The 14,263-nt window shown below is 37.2% G+C and overlaps 1 protein-coding gene across 1 annotated transcript in view; it reads left to right on the forward strand.

Annotated features, from left to right (window-relative positions):
• LOC107600130 (transmembrane protein 132C-like) overlaps positions 1-14,263 on the forward strand; it is a gene marked incomplete at its 5' end in the record, with an annotated part of 59,898 nt that overhangs the window by 40,976 nt on the left and 4,659 nt on the right. The window contains 3 exons of the mRNA XM_016291932.1: positions 9,829-10,034; positions 11,905-12,178; positions 13,038-13,229. Of these exons, the coding sequence (XP_016147418.1) occupies positions 9,829-10,034; positions 11,905-12,178; positions 13,038-13,229 (672 nt within the window). The remainder of the gene's footprint in view (positions 1-9,828; positions 10,035-11,904; positions 12,179-13,037; positions 13,230-14,263) is intronic.

Genomic DNA, 14,263 nt, shown 5'->3' on the forward strand with positions numbered 1-14,263 from the left:
TGAAAGACAGAGCAAGGGGCGGGGCAGTACTGAAACACCATCTAAGCTGTTCGCCAATCACAACGCACTGGGACAGCTAACCAATCACAACACATTTTGTTTTTCGGAAGGCAGACCTTCATCAAAGCCGGAACTAATCCAGCCGTTTGTGCCAGGATAGGGAGAAAGGTATTTTAATAATGTAAATTATGTGAAAAATAATGTGTTTTTCGAACCACCAAGCATGAGAGCGTGTTCTAGTACACCCCCAAAACAAAATCAAGACTTTGTAAAAGAGCATAATAGGACCCCTTTAAATAGACTTTTATCCATCTTATTTTTTTTAAACAGAACTACGCTATTTCCTGTGAATGTGCGAGGACTTCCGATTCATTAGCCACTGTAGGTAAATAACTAGATGAATAAACAAGTAATTCTTCATAATTATTTTAAAATTTTTAATTAATTAAAATAATAATACAGTTTGCTTTTGAACAGCTTTTGGAAGTGACTGAAACTGGAAGCCTAAAGTTAAATATGGCCTCATCTGCTGCAATGTCTTTTTATTATCCCTGAGGAACTATTGTCATTTTGTTGTTGTGTTTTTTTATTTCTGTTTTATTTCAAGTAACTAAAATGTTTTAATGGTTTTTGTCTTCATTTTAGTTTTTGTTAACTATAATAACTTTAATCTAATTTTACAGATAGGCAGATAGGGTTTTTAAAGAGAAATAGAAAAGCAAAAAATATATTTTTTATTAATTTCTATAAATTTGTACAAATTTAACACACACACACAACTACCCCCATCTCCTCCATATGGTTACTGTTCTATTTCGACAGTCCTTGTGCAATCTCCTTCATGCTTTTCTCTCTCAAATTTAAGTCTAATCTAATTAATCTAATTTGTTATTGGTGTTAAATACTAAGCCTGAGCGATTTTTACAGGGTAAGAAATGAGTAGGATGCATAGTCAGAAAAATTTCAATATAACGTGGACATAAACTGCTTATGACCCCCATAAACATCACAGCCGCTAATCGATCACTGTGACGCCCTTTTAAAACTACATGGATATAGCTTCTTTCTGAGCTCAGGATGTACAGTAGATATGGCTAAGCTCCCATAATACTGCCGTCTCTGCCCAGTGGACCCGTAACTCACAGCTAATGGACCATGTGAGACCCTCCCATGGGGCTTTTTCCAGCTCTGGTAATAGCCTTTGACCTAACCTTCCTCCTTCTGTGAGCCCATGTGAGAGAGTAGGGAGGAATCGGTTAACCTTCCTCCCCAAACCCTCATCTTCCCAACGGGAGCTATTAAATGCCTTTTTAAAGCATTATCTAGGCTCACGTGATGGCCAATGGAATTTTAACACATGACAGGGTATCAGTTGGACACTTAGCCCCACAATCCTTGATAGAACGGCTAAGCATGCATGCATGCCGCTAGAGTTCTTGTGTATGTATGTATATTATCTCCCAAGCAGAATGCTGGAAGATACTGTGAGTTATCTGACATGCAGCACTCTGACAGACATATGGAAACTTTATGTTGAAAGGTCTTTTTTTCTGAATTATTCAACAATATGCTGTTTTTTTCCCACCATGAACACCTTAGAACAAAGCTTCCATCTGTGTGAGAGTGCGTGTGTGTGTGTGTTTGTTTACACACAGATAAACTACTGCTATGCAGTGATGGCAGTATTTTCTAATCAGATATGTTACAAGAGATTCACTTCACATAATATGATAGCATACTGTGTAAGTAAAATACAGCGCTTTAAGGTGTTTATGGAAAACAATGGCAGATTGTAGCTGAGATGCTGGGGTATCAGAGAAGACAAGTCCAAGAGTTGGTTTTAAGGTCTTTTTGGCTTCACCGTTACTGCTCAACTGCTCTATTTACTAAGGACACTATTTGTGGGAATATGTGTATCTTTTGACTTGTCTCAATGAAAAGCTTTGTTTTAACTCCCAAAGAGCATATGTTGATGAAGGTTTAGATCACTAATAATAATATCAGACATATTGAGGACACCCATGACTTATATACCTATGCAAATATTATGTAAATATGCCGCATATCAATGTTAAAAGTTTGAAAAAGGCCTGGCTTCCCATTCTAGGACAAACTGACTCACAGAAATCAGCCCGCCTGCCCCAAGTATGGCAGAGAGTCACAGAAGTCTTTAGACTTTGAGCATTTTGTCATTATTTACTCTCTCCTTAATGTTGTTTCATACATTTGTTTTTTCGATGCATATTCAGGTGGCAGGTTCGAATGTTCACAAGCATGAATGAAATTTGAGAGCTATATGGTGGAGAGGAAGATTTTTTTAGCAAAATAACTTGCTGTACATTTTCTGTATCGTCCTCGCAAAGTTCTAAATTTTTTTTATTTTATTTATTTTTTATTTTTTATAAATCTGACTTTTTTTGTGCAGTTGAAATTTTAAATTTTTTTTTTTTTAAATTTGCTAAATTTTCCTTTGCGAAACAGACCCTTACCATGCAACCAGATATGGGAGACTGGGGCTAGTTGTCACACTATTTTAGATCAGTGCATATATATATTTATATATATATATATATATATATATATATATATTTAATTCTTTGGTTCTTTTAATTATGATGATTTTGGCTCACATTTAGCAAAAACCCACCAATTCACTATCTCAACAAATTAGAATACTTCATAAGACCAATAAAAAATTTTTTTTTGTGAATTGTTGGCATTCTGGAAAGTATGTTCATTTACTGTACATGTACTCAATACTTGGAAGGGGCTCCTTTTGCTTTAATTACTGCCTCAATTAAGCGTGGCATGGAGGTGACCAGTTTGTGGCACTGCTGAGGTGGTATGGAAGCCCAGGTTTCTTTGACAGTGGCCTTCAGCTCATCTGCATTTTTTGGTCTTTTGTTTCTCATTTTCCTCTTGACAATACCCCATAGATTCTCTATGGGGTTCAGGTCTGGTGAGTTTGCTGGCCAGTCAAGCACACCAACACCATGGTCATTTAAGCAACTTTTGGTGCTTTTGGCAGTGTGGGCAGGTGCCAAATCCTGCTGGAAAATGAAATCATTTTCCATTTCATTGGAAAATGAAATTGATTTTGCTTGACAATCCTCATAAGGCTGCGGTTCTCTCGGTTGGTTGTGCATCTTTTTCTTCCACACTTTTTCCTTCCACTCAACTTTCTGTTAGCATGCTTGGATACAGCACTCTGTGAACAGCCAGCTTCTTTAGCAATGAATGTTTGTGGCTTACCCTCCTTGTGAAGGGTGTCAATCACAATTTGTACAGTGTCCCAACTTTTTTGGAATCGGGTTTGTATATATAATAGTGTATATTTTCTCCATAAACACATACCTTAAAGTCTTGGCTACAAAAAAAAGTGTAAACAATTCTACCATTTTTATTGTACACACGTTGACGCATACGGGGTAAGTTGTCACAATGGAATCTTAGATTGCAATTTTTTTATACTTTTTGGATGCATAAAAATAAAATAGATAAATTCTAAAATGTAAAAGATAACACATTATTATATTATGATTTGATATTGTATAGAAGTGTAGTGATACATTTGCTCACAGAGTTGTCATGTGATTTCAGAATATGGTGCTAAGACAAACTGTGTAGTTTATTTTATTGTAACTTTCTATTCACCTTTTGTAACGGAAGAGGTCTGACGCAACAGGTTAATATAAATCAAATTGGTTTATTGGGTCACCGAGAGTACTGGGGTAGGGTTCAGAGGATGTGAGGGTGAGGGAGTAGTTCGAGGGATATGGTGATCGGGGTAATCCGGGCCTTTGGCTGTACAGGAGCTGGAATGCAGGCAGGAGGAGCACACACCTCAGCGATCCGGGAACTAGGTGGAACAGGAGACACTTGGAGACGAGGAGACACTAGGAGGAACACAGGAGGTAAGTAATGCAGGAAGTATTCAAATGGAAGTAGTAGCAAAGTCATTGAGTCCTCTACGTGTATACGAGACCGGACAGTGAGGGTGTCTGTGGTGTGTGCTTTTATGCAGGCTGGTTGATGAGGTGCTTGATTAGTGACAGGTGCAGGTGCTCAGAACTCAGGTGAGAGGGATCGTTGTGATTGGGTGGTGATGGAGCCTGGCCGATCTGTTACACCTTTGTTGTAAACATGTTATTTTGAGTTCAACAGAATAAAAAAAACATGCAGGTTTGAAATAAGGGTGAGTAAATAATTACGTTTTTTTTTATCTATCTTGAGTAAAGTATTCCTGTAAGCATCGGAGTTAGTGAAAAAATGAGTGCAGATTTGATGACCCCATGAACTGAAGAGTTTGTGACTCACTAATGACTGGTGATTGCATGCTCTGGTAAAAACAATTTTCATGGTGAATAAGAATTTAAGTGTTTTTGGACTAAGCTGAAACCACATCAACAAGAATCTTGCACGCAAATGGAAAACTCTTAAGGTTAGCATCACACTTTTGAACTCTGCTTCGCCTCTCTCTCACTCTACCTATTAATATTTCTTCATCTCTGTGTTCCTCTGTGACGCTCTGATCATTTGTAGAGCTTTTAAGTCCCACGTCATGAATGCAAGGCGACAGGCAATGAGTAGCGCTATGATCAATCACAAAAAAATCTAATTATGCTAAGCTAAGTACTTTGAGAGTGAACATAAGGAGAGAGAAAAAGGTTTATACTATGTGGGTCTAATATCAGAAATCTTACTCCGTAGTTGTGCATTTTGAGAAATCACCTAAAGGGGAAGATTGACAGATGAAGTTTTAAACTCATAATGTACGTTTAACAGTGCCAAATCCCCAGACAAGGCACTATGGGAGTCTCTAACCACAGACAGTGTCACATTTAGAACCTGGAATCTGAATTTATTGCCTTCTGCAGTGGAAATGCTCTAAATTAAAATTCAATTACAGTGTAAACTCTTTGGAAGAAAGGCAAGCTTGGATGAGTGGGTAACTGTAACTTTATATCAGCGTTCATGTGAGTATAGACTACAAACTAGCTCAGAGACCAAGCAGTTCTCAGCATTAATCTATTTCATGGCCGTGGGTTTGGTTTATTGGTAAGGACATTTTAAAATTGGTCAGACTATACCACATGTATTTGAAATAGAACTCTTTTGTAACATTGTCTTTACTGTGACTTTTGATTAATTTAATGCATCCAAGCAATAATTTAAAAAAATTGTACTGACCCTAAACTTTTGAGCTGTAGTTATGTAGTATTTACACTATATACATAGGCTATATGTTACATGATAAAATGATTTTATCATTATATTTTGTGCATTAATAACATATTCCAAAAAAAAGTATGATTGCAATATGCATGTTCTTGTACAGTTTTTATATACAATATAAAAAAGCATTTTAACATCTTTAGAATTTAATTTAATTTATTTAGGAAATAAAATACTTGTGAAAACATGACGCATACTTGTATTGCATTCAGTTTTGATCATATTGTTTGAGATTGTTCAGTATCTTTGTTCCCAACCCACATCAATGCTCATATTGTAGTATCAAGTTCATCAGAGCAGAGTTTAGATGCACGCATATAGCATCATGCTGTAAAATCAGTAAAAGTGAAGATGATCCCCCTGTGTGGGATCATCTATCTGTTTTTTTTTTTTAATTATGTTTGTACCTGACCATTCCTCTGCAAGCAGTGAACCAGAGCTGCTCTTGCCTGTCCAGGAAATTGATTTCACCCCTTCCAGCTGATGCCCACCATCTTTGTCTTCCTCTTTCTTTCTTTCTTTCTGTTCTTTCTCTTTCTTTTCTTTCTCCCTTTATTGCCTCCTCTTTGCCCCCTACCAATCTCCGTCTCTCTATTTTCCTCCTCAGCGAGGCAGAGAGGCAAGTGCCAATTCTTCCGAGTAATTTGTGAGCTGGGCGGATGATAGGATTGGTGGATTGCAGCACCTGGTGCTATTTTGCATTGTCAGCCAAATAATCTGTGATTTATCACTCCAGAGATGAGCAGAGAGTGGAGGAAGACACAGAACAGAAAGAGTGGAATGAATTAAAGTGGAGAAAAGAACAAAAAACTGACTGTAAACATTCTGCTCATAGAGAAGTAAAACTGAGAGGAAAAGGCGCGATCAACATCATTGAGTGAAGTTATAAATACGCATATATGAATAACAGTTATAAGAAAAGATACTTTATTATTATAAAGCTTAATTCTATTTCTTAATTCTAATTGCTATTGTTTACTTTAATAGTAGCATTTTTGCATAAGAAATATATATATATTTTTTTTCATTTGTGCTGTAACCTGATGTAGTCAGGTTGATATGATATTGAATACTTTTGGTTTAAATTGCCTCAAGAAGCAAATTTTTAGGCTTGTAAGTTTACAAACAAACAAAAAAAATACAAGATTAATTTATATGCATATACTGTGTGTACATACAGTGGGGGAAAAAAGTATTTAGTCAGCCACCAATTGTGCAAGTTCTCCCACTTAAAAAGATGAGAGAGGCCTGTAATTTTCATCATAGGTATACCTCAACTATGAGAGACAAAATGAGAAAGAAAATCACATTGTAGGATTTTTAAAGAATTTATTTGCAAATTATGGTGGAAAATAAGTATTTGGTCAATAACAAAATTTCATCTCAATACTTTGTTATATACCCTTTGTTGGCAATGACAGAGGTCAAACATTTTCTGTAAGTCTTCACAAGGTTTTCACACACTGTTGCTGGTATTTTGGCCCATTCCTCCATGCAGATCTCCTCTAGAGCAGTAATGTTTGGGGGCTGTCGCTGGGCAACACGGATTTTCAACTCCCTCCAAAGATGTTCTATGGGGTTGAGATCTGGAGACGGGCTAGGCCACTCCAGGACCTTGAAATGCTTCTTACAAAGCCACTCCTTCGTTGCCCGGGCGGGGTGTTTGGGATCCCAGTTAGCATCTAACCAGAAGTGCAATAAACAGTAGGTACAGGATATACAGTATCTCCAATATGTTACAAATGTACAATAAATATACAGATAAGGCAGTACTATGGACATCATTTACAGATTTTTAAATCCCTATATGTGTGTGTTTATAATATGCATATAAAGGATTTTGATTTTTGTTATATTGTTTTTGGGTGTTCTTTTGGTTCTAGAAGTCATCCATGTGTATTCAAAAGAGGTTTCTCTCTAAATTCTCTCCAAGTATCAGGACCTAAAGGTCCAAATGGGGCCAAACACAATTTATTTTATAGAGGTATTAGAAAACCTCCAATTGTTTTTGGGTTGTTCGCCCTTTCTTGTTGAGATATAATTTTCTCTTTACAGTGCTCCTCTCCGCAAAGAAACACTGGCCTTCATCTTTCTCTCTCATTGCCCAGTCTCCTCTCCTCCTCTCTTTAAAATAGAGACAGAGATTAAATAGATTTTTCAGTGTCATCAAATCCATGGCTCAGCTCTTTGGCTTTGACAAAGGGAAGTGTTTATACAGGTCCGTTCCGAAGTCACGAAATAATACAGCATCAGCTGCAGGATGGGAGGAAAAACTGAGAAACCAAGTATAAGAATGAACAAGAGACCAGTGTCAAGGAATACCTGTGCAATGTTAATAATATATATTTACTAAAATGACTAGTAAATATACTAAAATTAAAGCTTAAAGTCTGAAAATCTCCTATTGATTTAGTGTTAAAATGTTGAGCATACAAAATCTAACCACCAATGCTAAATCCAATGCAATAGTTGCATTCTGGTTTGTTATTGGTTTTCTTTCTTGCATTTATTTGAATATTCAATTCTAACTGTCCAATATACAGTGTTGATTCAACCTGACAGAAAACCCAATTTAATAATGTTAATGTTTATAATGGCCATTCACCACTATTATTTTTCTGCCTCATGAGTACTATTTTCAATGCATTTCTGTGTTTTTTTCAATACAATGCTAATCTAGTTGAATATGCTGCTTATTTGGATAAACGTTGGTGGTTTATGCAATGATCAACCTCAGAGGAGAAGTGTGATGCTGTGTGCCAGCTTCCAAAATGTTTTTATCATGTCATGTTTTTGATGTTCTGATATGGCCACATGCCACTTTAACTGCCTTTTTCCTGTGCCATTAGCCTTGCGGTCCTCAGACCTGACAGTCATTTCTGCTGCAGAGAATGACGGGGTGGCAGCTCTTAGAACAACAGTGGAGATGATCGGAAAGATAGGTGGACTGAAAAGGTGCAAATTGTAAGAACTGAGATGGAAGCAAAGATAGAGAAATTGAGCGTAGCGTCTTTGCACAGAATTCTGGGTAATTGCTCTTTCGAGAGTGACACACATACACAAAAACTTGAGCGATTCTGGAGGGTGCCTTTATCAACTATCATTGTGTGGCGGTCTGTTATACATCCTCTCAGGGCTTGTGTGTGTGTAAGAGAGAGTGCATTTACTTTGATGGAATGACATTTTATCTCATATGTGTACTCTAATTGCCTGTGTTGAATGAATCACGGATCATTTTAGTTGGACTTACTTTTAAAAGGTTCTTTGTTTAACTGTCTGTTTAGAATGGAAATTCAATCCATATTTTTCTCTCTCTCTTGCTCTCCGCCTCCTAGATCAAGTTTTCCCAGACCTCTTGACATTTTTTTCCCAAAATAATTTGCCTCTGTTCATTTGGTTAAGTGTAAAAGTGTACATTCAAGTACTACACATATGGTGATTAATTAGGATTAGAAATAAGTTTTCAGTTGTCTGGTTGATACCAATACTAATGAAATTTCACAATTCTCAATACCAGTACCACTAAAATGAATATTCTATAGAGCACAACAGTCTTCCATTCCATTCATTTTTTTCCATAGAGAATTGATTTTTAACATGTAAACTTTTCAAAACAGACTTGCAATATGATAAATGGTTTTGTTTAAGCCACATTTTTACATAATCTTGTGTAATTGTCAATTTGTAATAGTTGATTACGTCATTCACAATGCTTCATGGAACAAGTGGTTCATTCCTTTATCAGTACAGACTCTTGTATCCTTGACTTTATATTAGATTTTCAAGTACACACGGAATTGTTACATGGTACTACAGAAGACTGATATTGTTACATCTTTTTTTCCTTCTATATTTTAAAAGTGGTTCTATATTGTACTTGGAACTGGTATTGTTACCTGTCTGGTCTGCTCTGAAGATCGGTCTTAACTGCTCTTATTTTTTCTCCAGCTCTCTTTCTTGCTTTCATTGTTAGGTGATTAATATTACCATGAAATACACAATTGAACATGTTTATTAAATAAACACCCGACAAACCACAAAAGCTTGAGCAGTTTGAGCCCTGCATGATCTGTGGACACACACATGCGTTCACTTCAAAATGTCAGTCTGCCCCCACCGTGACCCTGAGCTGTAATAGTGAGATGTGACTGCTTCACGCTGCTTGAGCTCTTGTGTGTGTGTGTGTGATTTACCGTTAGGAAAATGATGGTGCTCTGTTCACCATGACAACGTTACACAGACACAGCCCATCAAAGTGTCATAAACATCCAGCAGATACAGACCACCATTAATCACAATAGCGAGTAAAGAGGGCAAAATGTAGAGAAAAGATGGGGGAAGAATGAAGTCCAGATAATAAAAAAAGAAGAAGAGGAAAAAGACAGGGAGACTAACAAGGGACACACACACTTCTTTGTTTTCCCATTTTCACATGATTATGTGAAAAAAGTGCTCTCTCTCTTCAGATAAGTGTAATTGTGGCTAGAGCAGGGGAAAAATCATAGCAAATGCCACAGCTATTACAAAACCTACAAAAACAATCCCAATTGTTCGATCCACCTCTACTTCAGCTTTCTGTTTCTCACACTGCAGGTGTCACTTGGTTGTGATGAGGTGTTGGTAAACGGGAAAGAGAAGAATGGGCATATCTCTCTTCAAGTGAACTTTACCTACCTCTATTTGACCAGCCAATTAGAGCTCACCGTCTGGGTGCCACGGTTACCGCTCCAGATTGACGTCTCTGATGCCGAACTCAGCCAAGTCAAAGGATGGAGGGTCCCCATCATCACCAACAAGAGGTGTGTGTCTGAGACAGCGAAAAGCATGTGTGTATGTCTGTTTTTCTTTCACAGCCCAATTCTGCTTGTTGGCCTTCAGTCTGTCTGCTGGGCCCATTTTTCAATTTGGCCAATTTCTGTCTCTCTGCCTGTAACAACAAAACTACTGTTACCACCAGGAACCACACACACACACACACACATGCACTCTTTCTCTCTCTCTTAGACCCCACGCAATGCTTCCCCCTAGGTGAACAGGAAATTTGAAGTAATCACAGTTTCAGAGAAATAAATAAAATGGTGGGGAAACAAAGAAAAAACCAACCAAACAGAAAAAAGCAGACAAAAAATAATAATAATAATAAAAGGCAAGGGAAAATAAAACAAAAAGCAGAGAACAAAAGAAAAGAAAAGAAAATTGGATAATTGCTGGCGATCAGACGCTTTTCCTCGGCTCTAATCAGTCAGATAGCCAGCTGCATTGAAATATACAAGCTTAGCTTTGCCAAAAATGTTTATAATTGCTTTCTTCTTGGCCCTCAGTATAACATTTGAAGAAATAAGCTAAAATGTGCTTTCTATCATTTGCCCCTGTAGCGTCTGCGTAGGATCATGCATGTGCGTTGGACTGTTTATGGCTTAAAAGACCCCTTTTAGCCTTTTGACATTTGCATATAAATTACAGTTCTGGTCAGAAACTTTACGTTCGTCTTTGGTTAATTCTGTATATATATATATATATGTTTTAGTTAGTTATATGTTAGATATAGTTTCATTTTATTAAATCCCTTATATTCACAACGAATTGTCTCTGTTTACTGTTCACAGTTCCAAGTCAATGAATGTTTGAACCCTTGCTACATTTCGCTATGAATTACTGCTAGCACTGTACAAAGAAGGACAGTTTATTGTTCCGTGGCCAGAAAATAAATATTCCTTGAATTGATAAATTATTATATTGTCTGCTCGGTGGACGGACAGATCAAATAATTGTAATATTGATTCTGCTACAGTTAATTCGAAGATATAATCTAAATATTTATTATGAATCATAACCAGTTATAATTCGTCATAAATATTCCCCTTTTTAGAGCTAATAAATAATAATAAACGTTACACCCCACTCTCATTTTGTTCCAAACCTGAATGACTTTCTCCTCTGTAGATGTTCACAGTGCTCTTTTCCACACAGTGAAAGAATGCTCTAAAGAAGATTTAATAAAAATAGCATGTTTTATTATGCAAGGGTGAAAATGAGATGTGAGAACAACAGCAGATTTTCAATAAATAATGATTTAAATTCCTTCACACAAAGCTGGCGTATAGCGTACAAGCCATTTGGACTACTATTCTGGTACTTTTATGTTGTTTTTCTCCACATTTTTGGAGCTGGACAACCCCTGTCCCAGTTCACTTTTATGGAAAAGTCCTGCATGGCCCATCTTTTTCTGAGTTTCATGTTAGAAAGCAGGCCATACAGGTTTGGAACAACATGAGGGTGAGTAAATGATGACAGAATTATTTTTGATTGAACTATCCCTTTAAGGAAACCGTAAAGAACAAGATGGTATTGTTATTTTGACTTTGTTTTTCATTATTCTTAGAATCATTATTATCATGTATTTCATTATTCTTAGAATCTCATTACTAGTATCTCATTATTTCAACTCCAACTCCAAATCAACCCATTTGTGTTGTATTATTAAATATTATGATTATGCATAATGGCATTTCAGTAGCTTTTTATAGTCTTTCTGCCCTTGCACTGCAGGGTCTTATTACAAAATAAGCCAAAATAATGTCACTACTTCATCATCATACAACAGCTACTAAACATGTAGATTTTCTTGAGATTAAATTTCTTATCTTATCTGTGTTCTGTGTTGCCCAGGCCGACAAGGGACAGCGAAGATGATGAGGAGGATGAGAGGAAGGGCAGAGGCTGTGCCCTGCAGTATCAGCACGCTCTGGTGCGTGTTCTCACACACTTTGTAGCCGAGCCAGCTGGCCCTGGTGGGGAGCTTGTGCACATGCTAGGTTCTGATTGGTCAGCCGACATCACAGAGATGGTCCTGGACTTCCTGAAAGTGGAAGATACAAGCTTTGCGCGACTAATTGATGGAAGGGTGCTGGTGGGAAGAGACCCGGGCATCACCAATATACAGGTAAATATCTTTCTAGCTATCATCTGTATCTGCTTTTATACATCTTGCAGACACATTTTTTCCAAAGGGTCTTACACTGCTTTCAATATGTACATTTTATCAGTACAGTACAGTATATGCATTCCCTGGGAATCAAATCCATTCCTAATTTATTCATAGCCAGTTTCTTTGACTGCATCTGTTTGGTGAGCAGCTTTTTAAATGACGTCAGCACACAAATAAAGATCGGTGGGAAAAAAAAGACCCTGTGTGTTTATGTTAATTTCCTCTGCATGTGTGTTTTCATGTCTGTCTCCATTTGCACTTCATCATGTTTCACATGTTGGTCCAACTTCGTGCTGGTTATATAATACCTTGCATGTGGTTTTGAGTTTGTTTTTATTTTGTGTGGAATTCTCTCCAGTCCTTTTTTCATGTTGTTTCTCTCCCTGTCGTTTAGGCTTCTGCCACCCCTTTTGATTTCCTGCCATTTTAGTTTTTTTCTTCCTTTCCTCCCTTCAGCTCGGGAATCCTCATGGTGTTACTCAACAGTTTGTGTCCACGGTAACAGAATATGGTGCTCTACGATGACACGTTGATTCTGGGAGCTCTTCGTTCACCTGTCATACTGCCTGTCTGTCATAGTAAAGCAATTGCAAAGCGTCAGTTTGTATCTCCTCGCCTTTTATAAGGATGAGAAATATTATATAATGGAAAGAGGAACAGGAAAATATTTTCAAATATTTATATAAATTATTTAAAATGCCTTGAGTAAATTTCATGCAGATAGATAGATAGATAGATAGATAGATAGATAGATAGATAGCATGACATATGCATTTATCTGAACAATGTGAGAATTGGCTTTTGTATTTCCCAGGTGATATCCCCTCTTTCTGACTCCATTCTGGCTGAGAAGGCCATCACAGTGGTGGATGATAAAGTGACCATCACTGATCTGGGAGTTCAGCTGGTGGGCTCTTTGAGTCTCTCACTGCAGCCCAGTTCCACCAACAACAGAGCCTTCTACATCACAACCACTGCTCAGGACCTGTTGCACACACCCAAACAGGTGAGATCCATGAGAAATGACCAACAGAATACTTAATTTACTACCATAAACTACTATGTATTATGGAAAAAATCATCGAGGTTATAACATTCTAAAACTAGAAGTTGAGGCTACTGTAGACATTGGGGCTACTGTAAGTTGGCTCCAACTGTTTTGGAACTAGAGGTTTAGGCTATAGTGAATTGGCTTGAACATTTAAGAAATAAAAGCTAACACTGCTGTGAATTGACACCATAGTTCTAAAACAGTCCGCCTGTCACCAGAACCCTGCGCACATTCAAGTTACAAATTTATAATTAATATAATTACAAATCGATAATTAAAATTATAAAATTATAATTAGCTTCAATGTTCAAGCACAATAATTTAACTTTATTGAGACTTACTGGAACACTGCAGAACTAGAACATGAGGCTGGGAGTACAAACTAGAATTTCAGCTATTTCCATTTCCATTCACGCTACCTGGTTAAGTTTTTTTTTTTTCTTTCTTTCAAGAGTCTGTGGATAAGGAGAGATTGAGATATATTAGAGACAAAATGTAAAAACTAAAATATTTTAAAAAGTCAGTTAAAGGAACAATCTTTCACATGCTTTCCTGACCATGCAACATTTTAAACCAGGCTTTGTCAAGCACACTTATCAACCGTCCACAGTCGGCCCTGCCAACAGTACAGATACTATTGTGGAAATAATCCAGTATGCAAACAACATTCTGCAAAATGTTCTGGCCTCTGTTTTCTCTATTAACCCATAGCCCTTCACTAGAGGCACCGGTGTTCATTTTAGCAGGCGTTATTATAACTGAGAATTGAATAGCTCTAATATCCTACTTCCCCCTACAGTGCTGTTTGGAATCATCTGATTAAAGTATCTAAAATAGCGGCTCTGCTAAAAATGCTTTCCCTGGCTTCTTCCAGAGTTTTCCCACGCACAGGGCCCAAGGTTAACTATGAGTAAATGAGAGTGGGTGGGAAAACACTGCAAGTGTCTCATTTGGAGTTGTTGGCAATAACGGATATTAAGAAAAATGCT

The sequence above is a fragment of the Sinocyclocheilus grahami genome, unplaced genomic scaffold (genome assembly GCF_001515645.1).
Source record: "Sinocyclocheilus grahami isolate Dianchi unplaced genomic scaffold, SAMN03320097.WGS_v1.1 scaffold278.1, whole genome shotgun sequence".
In the NCBI taxonomy this organism is placed as follows: Eukaryota; Metazoa; Chordata; class Actinopteri; order Cypriniformes; family Cyprinidae; genus Sinocyclocheilus; species Sinocyclocheilus grahami.